The sequence below is a fragment of the Sylvia atricapilla genome, chromosome 27, assembly GCF_009819655.1.
Source record: "Sylvia atricapilla isolate bSylAtr1 chromosome 27, bSylAtr1.pri, whole genome shotgun sequence".
NCBI lineage: Eukaryota > Metazoa > Chordata > Aves > Passeriformes > Sylviidae > Sylvia > Sylvia atricapilla.
Window position 1 is genome coordinate 269,068 of NC_089166.1, and position 23,477 is coordinate 292,544.

The 23,477-nt window shown below is 45.3% G+C and overlaps 2 protein-coding genes across 3 annotated transcripts in view; both read left to right on the forward strand.

Moving 5' to 3' along the window:
• The first annotated feature begins 315 nt into the window (after nucleotides 1-315).
• On the forward strand, nucleotides 316-17,183 carry DCAF7 (DDB1 and CUL4 associated factor 7). Its single transcript, XM_066336923.1, has 7 exons — nucleotides 316-934; nucleotides 7,265-7,423; nucleotides 7,728-7,839; nucleotides 8,874-8,992; nucleotides 9,557-9,766; nucleotides 10,340-10,457; nucleotides 10,966-17,183. The coding sequence occupies exons 1-7, from the start codon at nucleotides 797-799 to the stop codon at nucleotides 11,136-11,138; spliced, it is 1,029 nt and encodes a 342-aa protein (XP_066193020.1). The 5' UTR covers nucleotides 316-796; the 3' UTR covers nucleotides 11,139-17,183.
• A 4,734-nt stretch (nucleotides 17,184-21,917) lies between these two features.
• The window catches only part of MAP3K3 (mitogen-activated protein kinase kinase kinase 3), a 34,985-nt gene continuing 33,425 nt past the window's right edge, over nucleotides 21,918-23,477 (forward strand). For both annotated transcript variants that reach the window (XR_010745466.1, XM_066336905.1), the window contains exon 1: nucleotides 21,918-22,161. Coding sequence is in view for 1 of the 2 variants with exons in the window: in XM_066336905.1 (XP_066193002.1) it covers nucleotides 22,158-22,161 (4 nt within the window). In the remaining variant the exon portion in view is untranslated. The remainder of the gene's footprint in view (nucleotides 22,162-23,477) is intronic.

Here is a 23,477-nt window from a genome sequence, read left to right on the forward strand (position 1 = left end):
AGTAAGGCGCAGAGCACTCGCCAGTGCTGCTCTCGAAACTAAACACCATAATTAACCTCCCCTTAATTAGACACAAGCCCAGACCGTCCGCCACTCGGCCGAGGCGGGACTCGAACCGGCGGCACCGTCGGGCGCTGAAGTGGCCCCACCCGCCTTATGCTGGCGTGACTGATCTCACTTCTAACCAATCGATCGGCGCTAAGGGCTCAAGGTCCCACCTCCAGTCACTGCGACCCCGAGCAGCCAATGAGATGTCGCCAAGGAGCCCCCCCGCCCTCCTGGGCGGTGCCAAGCGCAGCCGTAGGTTACCCCGGCCGGAGCGCGAGCGTGCGTTCGGAGTGAAGGGAGGAACGACCCATAGAAAGCCGGATCGGGCCGAGCGCACAGGCACGTCCTCCAATAGGCAGCCGGCACTCTAAGTGACATTCAAGGCATCCAATCCGCGCGCGCTGGGCGGGGCTCCCCGCGTGGCTTCCGCTCCCGTTGTGTGAGAGGCCGAGTCCCAAACGGCCTCAGCGCCGCTGCCGCCGCCGGGTCTTGGCCGGGACCGGGGGCCGAGCCGGGGCCTCCCCGTTCCCTGCCGCTGTCCTGCGGGCCGAGCCGAGCCCTCCCCGCCGCCCCGAGAGCCGAGCCGAGCCTTCCCCGCTCCCCGACATCCAGGGGGCCGTGCCTCCTCCGCTCCCCGTCCCGGGGGCCGCGCTGAGCCTCCCCCCGGCCCGCCCCGCCTCCCGGCTCGCTTCGGCCGGGTCCCCCCGCAGGCTCCCTGGGCCAGGCCCGCGGTCCCCCCGGCCCAGCCATGTCGCTGCACGGGAAGCGGAAGGAGATCTACAAATATGAGGCGCCCTGGACCGTGTACGCCATGAACTGGAGCGTCCGGCCCGACAAGCGGTTCCGCCTGGCGCTAGGGAGCTTCGTAGAGGAGTACAACAACAAGGTGGGCAGCGGTGGGCACAGGGCCTGGGGCAGAACGGGGCTCGGCCCGGGGTTGAGGTGGGCGCCCTGCCCGCCCTGTCCCGGGCTCCCGGCGCTGTGCAGAGCCCTCAGGGGCCTCCCCCGAGGGGCAGCGCCGGACCAGCTCCGGGCTGGTCTCGTTCTCTCGGGCCCGGAGGTGAGGGCACGCTGAGGGGCTGCGGGGGGAAGAGCTCTGAGGGCTGCTGGTTTTGGGATAACGCTGCTGCAGGGCTTCTCGTGACCTCTGAGCTTCGGGAATAACGATTGTGTTGACTAGAGTCACATAAGCACCACGTGCCGTGAGTTCTCTGCGGTGTAAAGAGCTGGAAGCTAAAGGTGTGAGTATGAGGTGAGTCTGGATGCTGCTGCTACAGAAATAAAACAGGGTCCTCCGGCTTGGGCATATCTGGCTTTTTGGTCAATACAAAGGAAAGTTCGTGGCCAGGACTGAAGTTTGTACTTCAGTTTGAAGTTTGTATATCTATATATATAGATATAAAAAAGTTCCTCTTAAATCTGAGGAGGAGCTTCACTCCATTGAGGGTGGCAGAGCAGTGGAACAGTCTGGTCAAGCAACTTGTAGAGTCTCCCTTTCTGATGACAGTCCAAACCCACCTGGACGTGTTCCTGTGTCACCTGCTCCAGGTGACCCTGCCTAGAAAGGGGGATTGGACTGAATGAGCTTGAGAGGTCCCTTCCAACCCCAGCAATTCTGTGATGTACAGGGTGTCTGGGATCATGGAAATGCACTATTCTTATTGTGCTTTCTTGCTGTGGAGGACTTCTGTGATAACTTTTTAAACTTTCATAAGTATATAAACCCCTCTCAGTGATTCCTCAGTACTTTTCCCTGAGAGAGCAAGGGTGTAATGAGGCATGAGATTGTATCTTCAGTGTTTCCCTGCAAAGTGTAAGTGAAGAATGTCACACTGGTAATAGAGAATGTGTGTTCATCTCTCAGAACACATGGAATCACTTCTGAACAGCCTTCAAGGTGCTGGTCTGGTATAATGAATTACATAGAAATAGAAGAGGAACGAGGAGATGGATGAAGTTATAGAGCATCCTGAAATTCCTGTGAAACTGTAGTTTTGCCAGTAAGAGCTTGATTTATTGCACGTAGCTTCTAGCCTTGTCGAGGTGTTCAGTGGAGATTGTGGGAAATGCTGTCAGAGAGCTGGCGTTGGGCATGGGGCTCTGTGCAAAGGTGTGGTGACAGGGAGTGGCAGGGTGACATCTCCTAGAGTGGTTAGATGACTGCCCTTGCAGCAGCCTTAGACATGGGCTTTGCTGAGTGAGCATGCTGAGTTCAGGCAGCATGAGCCCTGTGTCAGAGTTGTCTCCTTTTCCTGGAGAGCATTGTGCTTCTGGGAATGCTGCTGGGGACAGGCAGGGCCTAGCCTGGAAACTTCCACTTTGTTTAAAGACCGACTTGGAAACATTTGTGTAGTCTGTGCTCTGAGAAGGTAAAATAGCAAATCTGCTCACAGTTGTGCCACAATTGGTTAATAAGGGGCTTGTATTTGTGTTGCCTATACCTCCTTAATTTTGGAGCATTCCCTGGGGTTGTTCTCTGTTCCAGTGTGGTTAGATCTGCTGCTCAGCTCAAGCTTCCAGTGTAAACCCACTGAGTCAACTCCTCTCTTCTAGGCTTTACACTCACAGTTGTTGCAGACAGAAATTGTGTAGGACTGTGTAAATTATCACTGCCTGTAAATATTACCCGGGGCTTCTCTTGGCCTGTAAGCTCCAGGAGTAATGGTTCTGTTGACTTCAGTCCATTTAAGCACCACATGCTGAGAGGTCTGTGTGGTGTAAAGAGCTGGAAACTAATTTTGTGAGGATGAGAAAAGTCTGGATGCTGCTGCTGCTATAGAAATAAAGATGATGTATGATTAAAAATTAAACCTGTACAATCAGTGCAGCGAAATATAACCTTCATTTGCTGTGTCTCTGATATTTCAGAGTGATTTTTTTCTATTTTTGTTTTCTTGTTTGGTGCTTTTTGTAGGAAGACAGTTAACAGAGAGCTGTCTTGGCTAATTGCAAGTGTTGTTATTGCTGAGTATTGATGTTGTCCCCTTTACTTTGGGGACTAGAATACTCTTGGGAGTGGTGGTTCATCTGCAGAGTTTTAATGGTGCCTTACTATGACTCTGTCAGCTGTGCTGAGCCCTTTAGAGGTTGGTGAAATATTCAGGGAATAGTTTCATGCTCCAGATTGGAAACTCTTGGACAGGTACTGTAAAACTGTGCTACCTGCGCACTAGTTGTAAACTCTTCCAGCTCCTGTCCCTGTACATGGTATAACCAAAGGGAAAAAACAGAAGCTCCCATTTAAATAGTCCATGATATTGTGCAGCAAAGGGCCTAGAGCAGTGGGGTTTTTAGCCTGACTTCTAGAATTAACAGAAATGTAAGATTTTTTACAGAATATATGTGAAGTTTTGTCCTTCTGCATATAATTTGTCCTTCATGGTTGAGATGTTTTATATTGCAGCTTCTGTCATCAAAACACGTTTATAGGTGCAGCTGGCATTAATTAAAAGGATAATGAAAACTGATTTTCGTTTTGGCTTTCTCTTTGTACTCATGATCTTTGCACTCTCCTCTTCAGAGGTTTCTGACAAGGTCCCAATAAAATTTGTCTTCCTGATATTGCAATAGTTTGTTCCAAACAACTGGCTTTCTTCCATCGTAACAAAAATGGTTGGGAAGAGTATAGATTGGTTAAGGTCCAACCAAATAAGTGACTGTACCTTTTCCTTATTACTCATTTAGGATTTCTTTCCAAAGACTCAGTGCCCAAGTGTTTGTTGCAGAAGTGCTCACTGGAAGGGAATTAGGGGAAAGAGTGGGAGATTTTTGTCTCATTTGTCTCTGGTTTTCTACTTCTGTAGAAATTGCCAGCATTTGAAGTACTACAGCTTATATGAACTGTCTGTTTACACCTCTCTTTTGTGGGGAACTCAAACCTCTTGGCTGCCAAACCCTAATTTACTGTGGTCCCCAATTCCCAGACACCTCTAACCCTGTCAGCCATCCATTAATGGGCTCTGTGGCACAGACTGGAGCTGCCATGACCTGTTTGAGCCCCAGCGAGTTTTGTTTCAGCTGGTACACCCTCAGTGATCAAATCACTGCTACAAGAGGGCACATGCCTTGCTCTGGTTGGAAGAATTAAATAATTGGAGGTGGTGTTTCCTAGACTTCTTAGATTGGGAAACTGCAGTCAGCTATTGTAATCCTTCATGGATCAGCATCATGATGGGAGGGAACAGTGTTCATAGGTCTTACTATTTAAAATGTTCATGGCTGTGGCTTCATGGGTCAGGAATGACCTGTGGAAAACCCTGGGAAAGGCTGATTTTTGGGATCTATCTGCAGGACAAAACTGCAATCCAGTTTAGGAGTCAGTAGCAGTTGTGCCATACACAGCTCACTCCCATCTCTGGAGCAGACAGGTTCTGACCAGGTGCTTCCCAGGTTCCCTCCTCCTTCCAAGCAGTGCCTCAGACAGAGAGCATTTGGGGCAGTTCTTCTGCCAGAAGGTCATTTGTTCTGTAAGATCTAGCACTGCAAAGAAAAATTGATTGACTGCTGGAGATTAATTGGTGCAGTGACATCTTTCTGATTATACATGACCCTAAAATAATTGGGAAATGTCATTTTGGGTAGTTACTAATTAGATTAAAGGGCTGTAGTTTTGGAGCTTTTCAGACTTCTGTGAATTTACTTCACTGTTCCCCCAACCATGTAAGAAAAAGAATCTGTTACCAAATTCTGCATCATTTAGTTATGTCTGATTCATTTGGATCAAGTTGGAGATGGGGTTTTTTTAGAAGTTAAGGAATGCTGATGAAGGGCACTTCTTTACTGACATGCACTGTTGCAATTAGGATTTATGTTCATTAGTGCTTGGATTATAATATGCTAAAATTAGATGTGGACTTTCCTATCTTGAAATGTTGAATAAACAAATTAATTAGCATTCCTAGCTACTGTCATGTCACAGTCGCAGAACTAGTTGAGACTAAACACACCCATCCTTATTTCTTCACTGGAGAGACTTACAGGGAGATGTAGAATGGTTGAAATAGTATCCAGACTGACAGGTACTTTCCCATGGCATCACCTCAGTCTTATCTGGGCTGGACCTCAGGCACTCCTTTGTGCAGCAACCTTCTTGCCTCACTTGCAGAAGGGAGAGTCAGGGCTCTGATATAATCAGCATCCTAGAAATAATTCCGTGTTCCATCCCCTTGTGTCCAGCCTGCACAAGAGGACGAGTAGAGGGGTTCTGCAATGACTGTGTGTGGTCGAGTCCAAAGAGAAGAGTAGCAGCTCTGAGTATGCAGAGCTTGGAAAGAATAGAGCTTCTCAAGCATTACTCCTGGTCTGTGCCTCCTCCTCCAGCTCCTGCCAGCTGCTCCAGCTCCGAGGGCTCTGCAGGCACCTGAGCTGCAGCAGCCCTGGTGATGATACAGTACAGCTTCTGTTCTCTAACCCAACCTGCACCTAAACATGTCAAAATCGGAGATATTGGACTGCTAAATTGCTTCCTCCTAAGGTCTGAGGAGGGGTTAAATGTGAATATGCAGTGCAGGAGTATTTACATTAACACCAGTGCAAGGGGATCCTTTGCTGTTAGAGATTCTGGTGACGAGGATGTTGATTGCTTTGTGTAGGATTAATATGCTCATGTTGAGTGAAAAGCAGCATAAGCAAAGGAGAAATGATTAGAGGTCATTTGTCTTCTGATCCTAACCTTGCAACAAGATTTTCTATTACCAAGGACAATTTGCTTCCTTTGTAAAATCTGCTTAGTATTTCTGATCCCTAAAGGAGTTAGAAAGCTATTTTGTCAATCACTTCAGAGGTCTGGGAGATTTTTGACTGATTTATACTAGAGTGTGAAGGATAATAAGGAGTAGTTGTAATAAAGAAAGGGCAAGACAGGCTGTGTTTCACTTTTTGGAAGCATACTTGGCTGCATCTTTTTGTTATGGGATGGAAAGGATAGAGCTTCTCATTGTGGAGGGGAGGAGGTTTGCATTTAAGAGAATCTCTAAATGAGCTCATACGACAGCAAATTAATAAGATTTTAAGATCCACTGAAGCATTTGTTGCTTTTCTGTTATGGGAGAAAAATATGATAGATTTCCTGTCTAGTTGAAATGTGTAGTTTATTAGACAAGTTGCTTATCCCAGAATAAGCATAAATTTTGGATTTTTTTAGATGAACATCCTAGAAAAAGTCCAGTAAGCTACTATTCTCAGGAGGAAGCTGCTGTGTGGAAAGTGCTAACTGTGAGCAGCTTATAATCGAATTGTAGTGAGCCATCCCCATAATGTTTGTGTTTGAGCAGCATTTCACTTTCATCCTGTTTGGGTCCTGCAGTCACTGCAGGTTAAACAAGTCCTCCCAGCACCTTTTGTTCTCTGCACACTTTCTGACATGTCAATATTTTTCTAATAGCATCATGTCTGAGACTTCAAACATTTCTTCAGGTGTTGTCATGACCAGGCTGTGTAGAGATAGTTTATTGTTTGCTCTGTTTTGCATCATTCTTCCAGTGGGACAAGTTTAACCCTTCCCCCTGACACATCACTGTGCAAAAAGTCTAATTTGGAGCTCAGTTACCTGGAATCTTTCAGCAGAGCTGCTTTCTTGGTCTGTTCACACAAAACGTTTGAATAATTATGTAACCATTTTAGCTCCCCAATTGTTTTTAAAAAATTTGAATTCTGTTTTACTTTCTTCCTCTCTAATGTGATTAATTTATGAGTTTTTTCATACACTTGTGACAGAACATTATGGGTCATGTGGTGCTGAAAAAGCTTGCCAGCTACCTGACATGATCCATCACAGTCTGCAAGGTTATGGCCAAAAATTCCGTAATACATGTTTTAATTGTGCAAACTACAGCTTGTTTTGCTCTCTGAAGATGACATTGTCAGCATCAGTTCAGTTAAGGATGAATTACAATAATGTTAGTGCAGTTTAAGTCTGTGATTTAAACTGGGCTTTGCAGTGTGGAAAAGAGAAGGGTGGTCTTTAATCTTTTAGGATTGGATTTCAGTTCTTTTGGGATCATCTCTTCAAATCAAAGCACTGTGATGATTATGGATACTTCTCTTTACTTAAATGCCCCAGCAGCACTTCAACAATTTCTCATTTCATTGACATGATGATCCTTTTATGTTGTCCTTGAGGTGACAGAAAATGTCCTGAAACACACTCAATCTTAATGCTGTCATTAGAAATTAGTATTTTGATAAAATGCTTTCTTTTAAATATGGTTTCTCACAGGTGCAGCTTGTTGGTTTGGATGAAGAGAGCTCAGAATTCATTTGCAGGAACACTTTTGATCACCCCTACCCCACCACAAAGCTGATGTGGATCCCAGACACCAAGGGAGTTTACCCAGACCTGTTGGCCACCAGTGGTGACTACCTGCGAGTGTGGAGAGTGAGTAAATCTTCCCTAGAAGATGAACCATGACATGAATTGTGTTATATATACAGTGATCTCTTTTTCGTTTGAGACAAGGTTTTCTCCACTGCAATAATGTGACTATAAGAGATGCAGAATTATCATGGCAATTGCTGTTTTAATCAGCTTATTGAAAATCGAGGTGGTGGCTGTGTTTTCCAGAGCTTTAGGATCTAAAGCTGAGAGGAAAGAAACCTGGGATTAAGTCCTAATGTTTTGTGCCAGTGGAACAAGTCAGGTGATGTTGCTTTGTAAGTCAGATGTTCCATTTTCTCTAAAGGTGGGTGAAACTGAGACCCGGCTGGAGTGTTTATTGAACAATAACAAGAACTCGGATTTCTGTGCTCCACTGACATCATTTGACTGGAATGAAGTGGATCCTTACCTGTTAGGTGAGACTAACAAAATGTTATGGTTTTGGCACACTTTTGGATTTAGTCTGATGAAGTCTGGGCTGTAACTTCTGCTGTGTCACTGCATGTCCACTGCTAATCTGATAATTAACCAGAGACTGCTGCATCGTAGAAACTGCTGGTGATTTACATTAAAAAATAAAAACTATTATCTCATGGAGACTTTTTTCCCATTGGAAGATGCCCTGTCCAGTGCAGAATGGATCACTCAGGTTGGACTAAGGGTATTTGGGAATAGGGACTCTTGGCCTTCAGGGCTGGTAAGCTGTTGTTGCAGTGCTGAGTAAGGATGTGCATCAGCTCTGTGACGTTTTTCAGAGTCTTCTGGAGTGGATATAAAACTCTGCACTGAGCTGTCTGTTTTTTGAAGCCATTTCAGCAGCAAGAGGAGAGCCAAGAGTCCTTAGTTCGGTTGGAGGAGGGGGCTGAACACTTAAGGTTTAATTACAGCCTGCTGGGCAAATTGTGAATCCAGGATGACTGATGCAGAGGTTTCTTTCCCAGAAGAGAAGAGCCATTTATGTCAGGGGGATTTGCCCAGAGATTAACAGTGATAATATGCCACAGTAATTATTTACTACATGATTTATTTTTCGTTACATGTCTCATCTCTTAAGAGCTTTACTGCTAACCCCACCTTCAGCCCACAGCAGTAATCAATTAATAATAACATGCCATCAAAATACTGATTGAATTTAGGGTTTGGCGTGCACAGGAGACGTTCAGGATCAGAAAGTTGATCTCAGAGTTGCATCAGGTTTCTGAATAGATTGAAGCAGACATGAGCTATTTACACTTTATTCCTGTGTGGAAGGCTATTTCTGCAGCTAAAAGGTTTGGGTCATTTAAATGCATGGAAGACTGCTGGCTGTTTGACATTCTTGATTTTAGTTCTATGCTGTTCTCATGGCTGTTTTGATCCGTAGACATTGGGGGATGTTACATTAACCCAAAAAGTGATTAAATAATTTGTGACAATATTAATTTTGCTAACAGAAGTGGTTTTGTTTCAGGTACCTCTAGTATTGACACAACCTGCACTATTTGGGGTCTGGAGACAGGACAGGTTCTGGGAAGAGTAAATTTGGTGTCTGGCCACGTGAAGACCCAGCTTATTGCACATGACAAAGAGGTAAGGGAGGGGGTTGATTCTTTACATTACATCTTTTTAAAGCAGTAGAAAAGGAACAGACCTTTTCCTTTTTCTTCCTTTTTTTTTTTCTTGGAACAGTTTAATGATTCAAAAAGATCATTTATGTAAGTTTGTATACAGTTTTTCTAAGATTATATACAGTTTTGAGTACCTAAATACTGTTGGCTATCAAAACAATTCTTTTTACTCATCATAGACTCTTGACTTAAGAACATGCTTGTTTTAACAGATTGTGCTCCAGAATATTGTAGAAAAATGAGGTAAAACATCAAATTAGACTTGAAATCAGCTTTATATCAAAGGCATTAAACAGCTTGCAAAATTCTTCCATTTCAACATTCTGCTTGTCAACAACTGATGTAAAAAGCCCCAAGTCTGGGCAATCAATACGTTTTACTTTCAGTGAGCGGTGCTGTAATTCCACAAACACTGGTTTCCCCCTGTTGGCAAGTGCAGTAACTGGGCCGGGGCGGGGAGCAGGAGGCGCTGGAGGGGCCGTGCTGTCCCTGCCCGCAGGTGTGAGCTGTGCTGTGCCCTGGGCAGGTGTACGACATCGCCTTCAGCCGCGCGGGCGGCGGCAGGGACATGTTCGCCTCGGTGGGCGCCGACGGCTCCGTGCGGATGTTCGACCTGCGCCACCTGGAGCACAGCACCATCATCTACGAGGACCCGCAGCACCACCCGCTGCTGCGCCTCTGCTGGAACAAGCAGGACCCAAATTACCTCGCTACCATGGCCATGGACGGCATGGAGGTGAGGCAGCAGCTCCTCTCCGCTCCCTGCTCGCCGTGATTTTCTGGGGGAGGTGGCTTGGGACTAGTTTATACCCAGGTGTTTAAGGTAAAGGGGCAGGGTCAGTACTCCAAGGATGATTAAGGACCAGTTCTTAGCGCATTAAGGAGTTAAAGAAGTGACTTTGGCATTATAAACTTGAGCTTTATGGCTTGTGTATATTCCAGGTGATTTTTAAGAGGAGTCTGTGAGCAGCTGGGCAATAATTTTCACCTAAAATCTTAACTGCAGGTGTTTTAGTCATCTTGTTCTTTCCCAGGCTAGTTTTAATTTGTTACCAAGGCTGCTTCAGGGAAGCACAATTTGTTTGCTACTGTGGCCTAAGTCACAAGCCCCCTGTGAGGTCTGACTTCTTTTGAGACACGTGACACACTGACCAACTGGAAGCTGTTGTTTAGCAACCAGGCTTGCTTGCCAACCACATCCTTTAGGAAAGAGCCATGCTTATAGCCGTACCTCAAAATATTTTGAGCTTTGAATAAATTAATTTGTAAAAATGCAATTTATTAATGTAGCTGGTTTTTGTTTCTGAAGGTTGTGATTCTGGATGTCAGAGTTCCCTGCACCCCTGTTGCCAGGTTAAACAACCACAGAGCGTGTGTAAATGGAATTGCATGGGCACCTCACTCTTCTTGCCACATCTGTACAGCAGGTAAGTGTGACCTACTGGGGAATCTCAGAGTTTCTCACTGCATTTGCAAAATCCTCTTCATCCTAAAGTTTATGCAGTTCTCTGCCTGCCTTTTGCTAAAGAATACTTGCAATTTAGAAGCCCTTTATTAGTGACTTTACTAAAATCTTACAAAAATAGACACCTACTAGAGTTTGTGTGGAAGTGATGAGCCCAGTACCCAAACTGTGCATTGGGTCTGGCTAAGCTCCTTTTATTTTAATGCTCCTTAGCTTTTTTTCAATCCAGTTCTTAAAAGTTTTCTACTGTTGTAAATTTCACTGGTCATTTGTTTATCAGCTCTGCCTTGGATAATGTATAATGATCCAAGTTTATTTTGTTGGAGCATAATTGTGTTGTATGTGTATGAATATGGATCAGGACTGGAACAGCCGTATCTTACCTGGCTCCTTGGCTATAGGCCCGTAGTAAGCAGGTATGGAGATACTGTTGCACTCTGATTGTACTTGCATTTCTTGTCTGTGTGCAGCGGATGATCACCAGGCTCTCATCTGGGACATCCAGCAAATGCCTCGTGCCATTGAGGACCCGATCCTGGCCTACACAGCTGAGGGAGAGATCAACAATGTACAGTGGGCATCCACCCAGCCAGACTGGATAGCCATCTGCTACAACAACTGCCTGGAGATCCTCAGAGTCTAACTTTGCTGCTTCATGCACAGTGAGGCAGGGCTGTGTCATTCCCTCTCCCCTCTAAAGTAAGAACACCACCAGTCAAGTGGCCAGTATCTATTGTTGCTTTGCATCTACTGTTACAAGAAACTGTTACAAGAATCGATGGCAGGGGTCTCCTGTCTCTCAAGACTCTAAAATGCAGAGACATGCTGAGCCTCTTGGACCTTCTGGGTTCTGGTTTTCTTGTGAAATTCTTTTTCCCTCAGTAAAAGTTCTGTATATTTGTTTGTTTACTGTATTAATAAGCTTGCAGGCTTTTAAGTTGCTGCATATGTCCATGTGTTTGTCAGCCAGCTGAGGCAGCACATCCACCAGTTTAATAGATGCAGGTGCAAAAACAAGGTGGGGGGGAAAGACAGTGATGTTAACGGCCACCTTGGCAGGAATCTTTATCATTCCTGTTGTTGCTGCCTCTAAATTGTTTAAACGTTTGTATGTTTTTTATATATTGGGCTAACTTTCTATTGAGTAAGGTTTTTCTCCCTAATTCTTACTTTTGATATGTGATTCACTTCCATATGTCCAAAGCAGGACCTGTTCATGGATACAAACCACAGTAACACTGCAGGCTCCCTGGCAGTAAAGATCTGCCAGAATTAACTGTTGCCTTGGCTCCCTGTACCTGGTGACCTGGGCAGAATTTTCTGGTGCTGTGAAGTACAAGTACTTGTTGCACAATTTCTTTACACTTTTCTGATGCTCAAGGCAGTTGTTACTATGGTAGGTCTTATTTTTAAATTCTAACTGAGTCTGTGTATCTGCAGTCGTGGTAGCAGACAGAGCGGTGATAGGTTGAGAAAGAAGATCCATGCATGACATGAGCTCTCAGGAGGTAAGCAACTCCTGAAAAAGTGTATTTGTAATGGACTTGGGATTGACACTTCCAATCAAATGATTTCCCCTCAGAAGACTTACCCTTACCTAAATCAAAATAAAATGGTTTCACACTTTGTAGCTTGCTTGATTGGCAAATAATACGAGCAAGATTTTGTGGTTAGGCTGTACTTCAGAGGTTGTGTTTGGCCTGTGTTCCTGGGAGGTCTTGAAGGCGGTGCAAAGCAATCTTTTTGTGAAGCGTATTTGCTTTGTACTGCCAGGTCTTGTTGAATGAACAAGACAAGTCGGAAAAGCTGGTCTGCTATCCAAAAGAAAGCTGGTTTTTTGGAACAAATTACTCCCTAATGTGTTGCACAAAGGTGGATTTAGAAGGAAAGAAACTGCCATTGAGACCGAGGTTTGACATTTGTCATCCTCCCGACTTTGGGGGATTTGCCAGAGGGCCTCTGTCTGGAATAGTGGATCAGTCTACAGTAATACTGTTCAATGAAATTTGAGTGGAATAGGCAAGATAAAAATCTTTTTTGAAGTCTAACTGTAACACAGGTCCTGTGCTGAAGGCTCTGCAGTGCTCTCTGATGAAGACATGACAGCCATGTCTGGAAGGGTGTGCAGCCCAGTTTCCATGTGAATGTCAGAAACCATCAAAATTCTTTCCACCTAATGAGTATTCACCTGTGACTGGAGGTAGATTATAAATAGGACACTTGCAAACTTGCATCTTGTCAGTTTATGCAGGAAAGGCAAGTTGGGAAAGCAATTGCTGTGGAACAGTGAAGCTGACACCGAGAACACTGTCAAATACAGAACAGAATCTGCAAAGTTTTGTCATTTTAGACATAAAGAAATACTCTTCTGCAGGCTGCTTCTCACTGTGGAGCTCAGAAAAGCATTGCCTCAGGAATTTGATAGGAATTCATTAGGGACAGCTGTATTCCATCACTCCTTTTGATAGCAGAGAACCAAGAGACTAACACTGTTCAAGCTAATGTTTTGTCAATGACACTCTGTGTTCAGTTGTGGGATTTCTGATAAAGCTTGATTTGACTTGAAGGTAAATTTTTCTTAGTAGCAGCAGTACTGAGAGTAGTGTGTTCCACAGACAGGGTTTAGCTAGATGTCAGAGCAGTGTTAGCCAAACAATTAGTTATCACTTTTTACAATAGCACTTCATCTGAAACTGGAAAAAAACTTACATAGAATGAAGTGAAAATTGAGGTTTTCTTACCAGGAGTAGCTAATGGCATTCACAGCTTTAGGAGTCATCTGAAATAATGAAATACATTCACAGGCTTGTCATGCTCTGTTTAATTACAAATGGCAGGCAAAACATGCTGTTACTAAGAGGGAACTACCTGCAATGTTAGTACTTTCTATGTCCCCTTTTAGCTTCACAGTTTATTCCTGTGCAGATGGCGTGAGTCAAAGATGAATGCTGAGATGGTGAGAAGAGAGTTTGTATAAAGGAACTCAGTCAGGTAGATTCTGATTCTGTTGGAAAGTAATCCTATTAGGCCTCTGAAGGGGATCCAGTGTCAGTTCTTCCATCTATGAAACTGCTTGAAGTCTATTTGTGGACTTGTGTACTTATTCCAAACGCATCAAAAGGCAAGTGAAGGAATCTTGGAGGCTCTAGTGGATTCTAAATAAAGCCTATATCCTGTTTTTTTTAGCCAGTTGGGATACCTTCTGGATCTACAGCATATTGCTTTGGGCATAATCCATTGTCATTAAATTATGAAATTACATTTTATAAATCACTAGTGGCTGTTTTGCACAAGGAAATGATACTTAAAATAACTTCAAATATGTCACTTGAAAGGTTAATGAGTAAAAAGACATGAAAATCCTCATGGGTGAGATGTTCTGTAGTGCAAGTGGCACGTCTATATAGACAAGGAAGGGAAAGACTTGGTGCCCTTTTGCCAGAAGCTGCTGACCCAGTGACAGGGTAGGGAATGCTCTGCTGGGTGGGCCAGGTTCATCTGCAAGAAAAAACAAACCCTGACACTTGCTGCTGGAGCCTGTGAATGGAAATAGACAGTTTATTACACTTCCCCTGCTTGACATTCAATTTTCTTGGGTGTAAAGCCCCCATAAGCATTATTTTTCCCCAAAGTTCATGAAAGGAAATACTTTGAAATTCAGTTTGTTATTTGGTGCTTACTGCACAAACAGAGGATGCAGAACAACTGTTTGCAAACACCTCATGCTTTTTGAATAGAAAGTCACACTAAGGGAAGAGCTAACACAGGTGAGGTGAGCAGAGCAGAAAAGCACGTGCTGTTGTTGGTAGAGGCCAGCCTAATTCTGGGACAGAAATACTTCTGAGTGAGGTAGTTCTGTATCACTGCTCCAGCTGATTAATTCAGACTAAACTATTGTTTGGTTGTTACATTCTGTTTAAACCAGGTTTTCCACAGATTGCTGGTATTATGTGGGCAGCCTGCTGACTCTCAGCCAGGAGATGTTGACAATGTAAAACTTGTTAGTGAGGTGAAAACCTGCAGTTAACAAGTTGAATGTTGAATTAGCATGTAGCGTGCCAACTCTGTGAATTGTCTAAATGAGGGGGGACTATGGTAGCTTGCATCTATGGGAATTGTACTTATGTGTGCAGGGATTTAAAAGACAAGGATTTGAGTGCTTTGACAATCTATTTAGAAAGAAAACACCGTGGTTTCAAATAATATGAAAGGAGACTGCTAAAACAGGTTGTTTCTTACGGAACCTTGAAATGTGTTTAACAGGGGAGGCATTGCCTCTCGTGAGTCAAAGTTAATGATCCTTTCAAAACTTTGTGGTAATTACTCTAATGAATGTTCTGGGTAATAGTAAAAAGCTCTATTTTTGCCTCATGGTGCAATGAGAACCTGCCTCAGTCTCAAGTGTGGATCACAGCATTCCAGAGAGCAGGTGAGGGAGGAGTCTGACGTGCAGAATTCACAGATGTTCTCTGCTTGTTGTCAATGGAAATGAGGAGCTGAGTGTGTCAGTTTTGTTCTCTTGCAGATGGCACTTTAACAAGTATAATTTTGGTAATATTAGGAGGAGAGTCATCTTTTCCTCAGCCCTTATAGGGTAGACATTTGTCTGTGTTGTGTAGAAAATGTTAAATAATGACCATCACCAAAATCCTAAAGTGGAGACATAGTGGACCCTCACTTGTTTTTACTGAAAGCCAAAAATATGAGCACTTGACAGGGCTGTAAATGTTAAACTGAAGCTTCATGTTCTGAAACTGCCACTGTCGTGTAAGGCCAGCCCAAGGGATGTAGTGTGCCTGTCCCCAGAGAGTGTTTTTTATTGTCAAACTTAGTGGTGTTTGGGAATCCTCTTCTTTACCATTGGAACATGACGGTGGCAGTGCTGGGTTGGTTGTATAGGGATGTGCCTGGATTCTTTGGATAACTTGAATTTTGTGAGAGAAGAACTACAGCTGCTGCCTGTAAATTCACGCAGCCTGAAACATTGAACTGGCCAGCTTGTTAATGGTGTTTTAACTCTTTTCAGACACACTGGAAAGGATGAACAGCAGCACAGGCAAGCTCTGGGTTCAGCAGACTGCACAGTTTCAGTCCCATCAAAGTATTAAAGGGTTGAGTTTTCCTACTGCTCGTAGCAAAGTGGTTCCACCAGCTCAAATGCACACTGTTATCCTGTCAGGTTACACAAATTCTCTCTCAAAACGTGTTTCCTGCTTTCTACTCTCAGACCAATATTCCAGAGCAAGCCTGTACTTACTGTTCTGTGGGCATGGAAAGCAAGGAGCAAGGTACTATCAACTCTGTCCCAGTTTCTCTTGATCTTTGCAGAGAATCCAGGGAATTAATTGTATGTGGCACTTAAAGAGCACTTTGAGATGCAGCTGTACTTCCCCTGCTTACCCAGGAAGAGTCAGAAATGTTTAATTCTTGAGGGCATTGAGGAGAGTTTAGGATGCCCCTGACTCAGTTTGTTTTCTGGAAGAGATCTCCAGAACTTCCAGTCAGCACCTTTCACCAGCAGTAAAAAGAACAGTAATTAAAAATGCAGCTAAATGGCAGTCACTGAAGGCTCATCTAGTGGCTCATGGCAGACCCTGATGCAAAGGCACTTGTGAGAGTTGCTGCTGCCTGTTTTAGGTGGTAAGTGTCTGCCAAGGACCTCAGTGGCCTTTTGTGCAGCCTCTGATACTCAGCATCAAGAAAGAATCTCAGTAGTCATTAAAATAATTTAAATGTCAGTGGCTTCCATCAAATTTGTTTCTTTTCAGGAAATCTAACAAAGTTAAGGAAAAAAGCTATTTCCTGACAAAATATTGTGGCCATGTGCAGCTGTAAACCCGTGTCCAGGTCCCATCCCTTGGAGTTTGCTTTCCACGTGCAACACATGCAACTCCAGCCCCCTCCTAGTGCTGAGGGTGGGTCTGTGGGATCTCAGCAAGGCAGAAAGGCAAGAACCAGAGCAGGACTGAGTTCCAGTGCAGCTGGGAAAAGGTATGTTGCTTTTTTTGACAATTTGAGAAATTATGAAATCTACTATTTAAAAATAACCTTTTTTAACCCTTGGGTTGCTAGCAGTGTAAAATGTAATTTAAATCCATTGCGCCAAAGCATTTTTGTTACCAGTAGCTGAGTAGGAGATACTTTTAGGTGTGTTTTCCCTTCTGCTCTTCCCATTCATAGTCCCGTGGTGGTAATTTCCTGAAGGTGTAATCTTTGTAGCATGATTGTACAAACATCCATATGAGATTCCTGGCTTCTTGTTCTCACTAGAGTATGTTAAAGCAATAGTAATTTTACTTCTGTCCTTTTCTCCACCTGCAACTTCACTACTATTCTGTCCTAGAGGAATCCCAGTATCCTGCTATTCAACAGACATGTATTGTTGACATGGATAACTGCAGTGTCCCTATATTCCTTTATTTTTATGGAGAAAATGTAAAAGGGTTTGTTACAATGGATTTTAACACCTGAGTCATGGAACCATACTGTTGAAACTCTGTAAATTTTAAGGCAATTTTCTGAACTCGCTTGAAAGTGGAATGTTGCATCCTTTTATGCTATTTCCTGCTTCCTATGTAGTTTTATTCAGATTTTTTAACCTTCTTTCTAAGTTTTGGCCTCCGTGTATTAGGTACAGTATTTTCTGCCTTTCATACTTTGTAATAAAAATGGAACATTTGTAGATTGACTGCAGTTCACTGTGTGGTGAGTGAAAACCTTGGGGGGAGCTGGGAACTACAAATGAGCTTCATTTCTTCTGTGTGGAATTTGCTGCTGTAAGAGAAGGCTGATTGCTTTGCCTTGTCTCTGCAAAGCTGGTGAAGTATATTGATCCCTCATCCTACAAATGCCCAAACAAACTTGATAATTCCAGCAACTCTTCAGTTGTTGCAGGTTTCCCCAGCTAATTACATTATTATGAACCCAGTCACGACAGAACTCCAACGGAATGGTTAATGCAGCTGTACATTAAATATTTGCTTTCTTAAAAATCTGCTGTGGGGTCCCTGTATTCCAGTGTTGTTTTTGCTCATGTTTCCCAATGATTGTTCCCTGCACAACAAATGGGAATTATCTGCTGTGTGGTTTTGTTTTTAAGATGAGGGGAAGAAGGATTTTTTTAGAATTCAAGTAATTAGTCTCTGAGGGTGTTTTGAATACAGGCAGAGTGAAAACAAAGCACTTGGGCACTTCTGTAGCTTTAAGTCTCTCCTGGGCAGGATCACCTCTCTTAAAGGATGTGTTTTCCACACACTGAGTCGCTGCTGTCATGTCTGGAATTGAGACCAAGAAGGGAATAGGGTGGCAGAGCTTGGAAATTTGTACCTTAGGCCTTGGCAAGCAGGACTGATGACTTCCTTAAGTATTTAGATTAAATCTAGTTCAACTAAACAGCTGGATTTCTTTCTAATTCTTTGTGTACTGGCTTTGAAATAAAAGCTTATTAAGCTTCATCACCGCAGTGGAAAGAGTTGCCTGCAAAGATGCTGTGGTGGTTTTTAAGCTATATATGGACTTTGTGTTAGTAACCCCTGCTCAGAAAAAATACTTGGTTTCTAAGAATTGTTTGTCTTTTACCCTAGAAATGCATTTGTATCCTCATAGATTATTTTCCCCCTTGGAACTGTGCTTTGGAATACTGCAGAAAAACTTTCTCAGCTACCACTACGGTGGAAGGAGGCAGCTTGTGCAAATCTGAGCAGCACAAAAAGTGATGGACTGGTGAATGATGGGGGAAGCAGATTGCCTGTCACTGTGGCAAAACAAGTGCCATAAAATGATGTAGAGGACCATAGGTAGAAAAAAAGATGAGAGGGGCTCTGCCTTTCGTAAATATTATGGAATGGCCAACATCTGGCACAGCTGTCTTGCTCTGTGACAATGGGAAAGTCCCTGCTCTGACACCAGCTGTAAGTGAGAAGCACATAATAATCAGCAATCAGTAAATGGCTCAAAAATATTTGAAAGAAGGCCTCAGTGGTACCACAGTGCTCAGCAATAGCTGTAGAGAAAGTGGTCTCAGATTATTCTGGGGCCTGTGCCTGGGAGAAGCATTTAATTTGAGCTTTTTCATTTGTGATATTTTAGAAACAGTCCAGACTGTCAGCTCAGAGGAAGTAATGATCTAAAAACATAATATTTTTAACGTTCTTCTTCCCCTTCCTTCTCTAATTTTGCCATTCCAAAGGCAGAACAGCTTCTGGTTTTCGACTAGCTTCAGAGCCCCCTCTGCTGGAATGCTGTTGGCAGCCAGGCCCAGCCTCGGACAGGACAGGTGCAGGGGCAGCCTGCTCCTGCCTGGGAAAGGCTGTTTCAGGCGTGTTTTACAGGAGATTCATGTCTTCTGCTGGGGGAGAGAGACGTTTGAGCCCATGTATATTCAGCCCTGCTGTCCTAGAGTTGGACAATGATGATAGTGTTCCATTCACTTTGTTTTCAAAGCTGAGAACACAACAAGAAATTTTTAGGAGAGACAGAACTGCCTGGGATTAGTGATACTGCTCTTCCATCTGCAGAAGACAGTGCAGAACCCTTTCATGCATGCTTTGAAGACTGGATCCCGCATCCTTGGAAGTGTCCCAGGTCAGGCTGGACTCCCAGGCTTGGGATAACCTGGGACAGTGGCAGGTGGCATGGATGTGCTCCAAGGTCCTTCCAACCTAAACCATTCTGGGACTCTCTGGTTTTATTTACTGTGTCTCCTCCTCACCCCCTTCTGTGGCTGTGGAGTCCAAGATGTAGAATAAGGAAGTTTTGGCATGGGACAAATCCCAGCCTGGAGCCTGCTCAGCTCCCCAGGGAGGATGTGTCTACCTAAACAAGAAGGGAAACAGGAAGGAAAGAAGAAATAGTACATCTGATAGTGAGGGAAAGGGGCTCTTTGAGTCAGGTATGCTTCAGAAAATGGAACTACTACCAAAATAGAAAATAAAATGATGGCATAGTGATTAAGCCACCAGGAAAAGATGCCAGGAGTCAAAAATCCAAAAGTCTACTCCAAACTTCCTGTGTAACTTTTAACAAGTCACTGTCTTTCTGTGCAATGCCCTTAAGTCCCTAAAATAGGGATTGCACTTCCTTTTCTTAGTTGATGCTGTGTGACAGCATTAAACAATTAAGCCTTATGAAGTTCCTTTAAAACAAATGGGCTGACTGGAAACACAGGAGCTCCTGGAGAGTTTCTGTGAATATCTTTACTGATGATTTTACATTAAATGGCATCAGACAATCTGAATAAATTCAAGAATTAAGTATGTTCTGCAATTGCTGTTTACAGGAGAGCTGCAGCTCTGGAAGGATGTGGGCAGTCCAGGGGGAAAAGCAGGGAATATCAGCTGGTGTGAAACAACCTGATCCTCACCAGGAACTGTAATGGCAGGACAAGGAGAACTGGATTCAGACTGAGAGAGAGAAGGATTAGACGGGATATTGGGAAGAAATTTCTCCCTGAGAAAGTGGTGAGGCCCTGGCTCAGGGTGCCCAGAGCAGCTGTGGCTCCCCTGGATCCCTGTGAGTGCCAAGGCCAGGCTGGACAAGGCTGGGAGCAGCCTGGGACACTGGGTGGACTTTAAGGACCCTTCAAACCCAAACCATTCTGGGATCTGTGATTAAGTACAAAACCAGTACAGTCTTAAGTACACAGCAGAAGTCAGAAAGGAATTACTCTCTTTTTTTTTTTTTTTTTTTTTTTTTTCCCTCAAGTTACACAAAAAAGGGGTACTTACTTTGGAAAGAAAGTTGGATTCCAGTTCAGGAAGGATTTACCAGCTTGTCAGGAATAAAAAAAAAAATGGTGCAAGGGTCTGTAGTGGTCCAAAAAAAGTCCTGCTGGCACTTGCATGTAGATAGTGATGTGAGAATGTCTGTAAAATGGGGAAACCACACATCAAGTGATAAAATTATTGGTTTACACATTAGGCTTGACAGGTGGGTGAAGTGATGAGCTGTTAAGGACAAATCATTCTATTTTTGATTCGTTAAAGGAGGGGGGAAAGCCTCAGTGAAATCCAGACATCCTGGGCAGTTGGAGATGGGAAGAGTGAGTTCCACCAGGGTGGGTGTCTCTTACCATCTGCCACGAGCTCCTGGCTCCTGTCACAAGCTGCCACTCGCCGGTCTAACATCTTTTGGACTCAGTAAACCGAGTTTCTACACAAAGAATGTGGAATCATTCTCAATTAGCAGGACTTCAGCTGAGAATTTTATATGCAAACATGTAGGAACTTCAAGATAGGCAAAAATAACAAATGGTGAGATGATGATGATGGAGCAGTTTGAATTCAGGGCTGATGGAGTAGGAAATTGATACTAAATTTCAGCTTCCCAGGCATGGAATGGGCTCTTTCCTCTCTTAGAAAAAAAAAATTTTATAATGATCCTGGCACAAAGAGTGAGCATTAAAATCAAATTTGGTGGTGGACAAAAGAAGGTTCAGATTCCTGCACTCGTTCACACTTTTGAGCAATTTCCCCTTCCAGTCTAGTTCTGTTCTCTGTGTGTCTTCTCCAGGTTCCATAACCCCTCTGACATTGCTGCCGTGTTGTTTGTGAGCAAAGCCACTCACAGAGCACTGAGCTTGCTGCCAGATTGAAAAGCAGCAGCTAAAACATCTGCTCGAGGTGGGTTTCCCAGCAGCAGGTGGCCCTAGCCACCACAGGGAACCAGGGCTGGGCTTCTTTTTAAAATAACAAACTCCTTCTGCTGTTCCTTTTGTGGAAAAGACGGTATGAAAATACCACCCTGCAGGTGGAATGGGCACAGCGGCTGGATGTTGCTTTAAAAGGTATGATTCGATTTAAACAAAGCCCGTGGCAGGGGCTGAAATGACATGATCCTTAAGGTCCCTTCCAACCCCAAGCGTTCATGATTCAGAGTTCCTGGGTCAGACGGGTGATCACAGTGGTGTGTGAATGGAGTTACACATCAGTTGCATCAGACACAACCTAGCATGACTTTTTTATTATAGCTCATTAGTTTATTTTAAGGGAACATTTCTTCTAACGAACCCTGTGCATTGATTCCCACAGGTGCTTTACTGCACATAAGCACGGGCAGAGGGACAAAACTCGATTTTTCCTTTCCATTCTCCTTTCTGGACCCGGCCCCGCTCCAGCCCGTGGGCGGGGCCGCCCAGCCGTCCGTCATTCTGATTGACAGCAGCGGGGGCGTGGTCTGGCCTGCTCGGCCCCCTGTCGGGCGAGGGGGCGTGGCGCTGCCGCGGCGCGACGGGGCCCCGTGATTGACAGCCGGCTCCGCGGGGAGGCGGGGTGGGCGGTGCAGCGGCTCGTGCGGCCATTGGCCCTCGGCGCCGTCGGGCGGGCGCCACGGCGGCGCCGATTGGCGGGCGGCGGCGGGTGCCGCTGTGATTGGCAGGAGGCGGCGGGTGCGCGGCGGCCGCCGAGCGGTTTGTTTTGCGGGCGGCGGCGGCGGGCCCGGCCCGCACGGACCGGCGGCACCGGCACGCACCGGCAGCGCCCGCGCCGCTCCCGCCCCCGCCCGCCGCTCCCGGAGCGCGGCCGCCGGGCGGAGGCGGCGGCGCGGGGCCTGGGAATGTGGCGGCGGCGGCTCTGAGCCCTCCCCCTCAGCCCGGCCGCCATGGAGCCGCGGCGGTGACAGCGCCGTCCCGCAGCGCCCGCCGAGAGCGGGGCCGCCGCCCGCAGCCATGGGTGAGGAGCGGCGGAGAAACCCCGGGAAGCGGGGCTGCGTCACGGGCCGGGGCCGCCGGGTGGGGACGGGGCGGCGGGGCTCGGCCGGGCCTCCCGGGACCGGGAGCGGGGGCTCCGGCGGGCCGCTGGTGCTCGGCTGCGCGGCCCGGGCCCGCCGGGCGGACCTGCGGGGCTGTCGGACCGGCCGGGGTTATCGCGGACCGGCCGGGGCTATCGGACCGGCCGGGGTTATCGGACCTGCCGGGGCTATCGCGGACTTACCGGGGCTATCGGACCGGCCGGGGTTATCGGACCTGCCGGGGCTATCGCGGACTTACCGGGGCTATCGGCGGGGAGACCTGCCGGGGTTATCGCGGACTTACCGGGGCTATCGCCGGGCGGTCCCGCCTTCGGCAGCGCCGCGGGGAAATGGTGCATTTTGGAGGATTTGGTTAAAACGGGGAAAAAGCGGTTTACGGGAAACGTGCGGTGCCCCGGGCAGTTTTAGAAGTTGGCCGGGCAGAGCCGGCGGGGATCAGCCGGTCGGGCTGAGCTCGGGGGGCACTTGGAGCCTCCAGGAGAAGCTGGCTCTTCTTGAGACGGGAATTGTTGTGCTCCAGCTGAATTGGAGAAATTTTTGGTATTAAGTGCAGCCTGGGAGTCCATCAAAATAGATTTTCCTTTATGGAGCTCACCCCGAGTTCTCATTTGCCATTCTTAGCCCAGATAGCAACATGTAAGAACAAGCAAAGGAGTTGGAAGAACTCTTTTTTCAAGAGGAAAATGTTGTTGTGAGGAGTTGCTGTGACTGATTTGATTGATTAATTCAAATTAATTTGGATTTGGACTGTATGTCCGATATAAAGACCTGCTTATGAAGGCGGTCTTATGTTTCCTACTTCATTTTTCAGCTTAAAGAGAGGTGCTGGAATTAAACTTTTAATTGCTCTAGACCAGAATTTACACATATTTGCATATTGGCAAGGAAATTCCTGATGTTCTAAGTCTGGGCTTTGTGGGCTGCAACTTTAATGTTTCTTCCCTACAACCAAGTTTACTTTTCTAAGACTCTCCTTCATTTAGTCTGTGTGCATAATTAGCTTTTATACTTTAAATTCAAAAAGCATTGCGAATGTTATTCTACAACTACTTCATTACCTCTTTACTCTGTTTTGATTTTGTAAATACAATAAATTAATGCAAATCCATCACTAGATTTCTCTGCTACAAAGAGAGGAATAGTGTAGTCCACTCTGTTTCGAGCAACAAGGTGGTTCATAAACTTAAAATGGTTTAGAAGTAGGAAGTTGGATTTCCCTCAAAGTGTCTTTCAATGA

What these genes read in the sequence shown, in the direction of transcription:
- DCAF7 (XM_066336923.1), top strand. Translation starts at nt 797, where the DNA reads ATGTCGCTGCACGGGAAGCGGAAGGAGATCTACAAATATGAGGCGCCC. An exon ending in ACTACCTGCGAGTGTGGAGA is followed by an intron (nt 7,424 to 7,727) that starts GTGAGTAAATCT and finishes TTTTCTCTAAAG; the next exon opens with GTGGGTGAAACTGAGACCCG. An exon ending in TTATTGCACATGACAAAGAG is followed by an intron (nt 8,993 to 9,556) that starts GTAAGGGAGGGG and finishes TGCCCTGGGCAG; the next exon opens with GTGTACGACATCGCCTTCAG.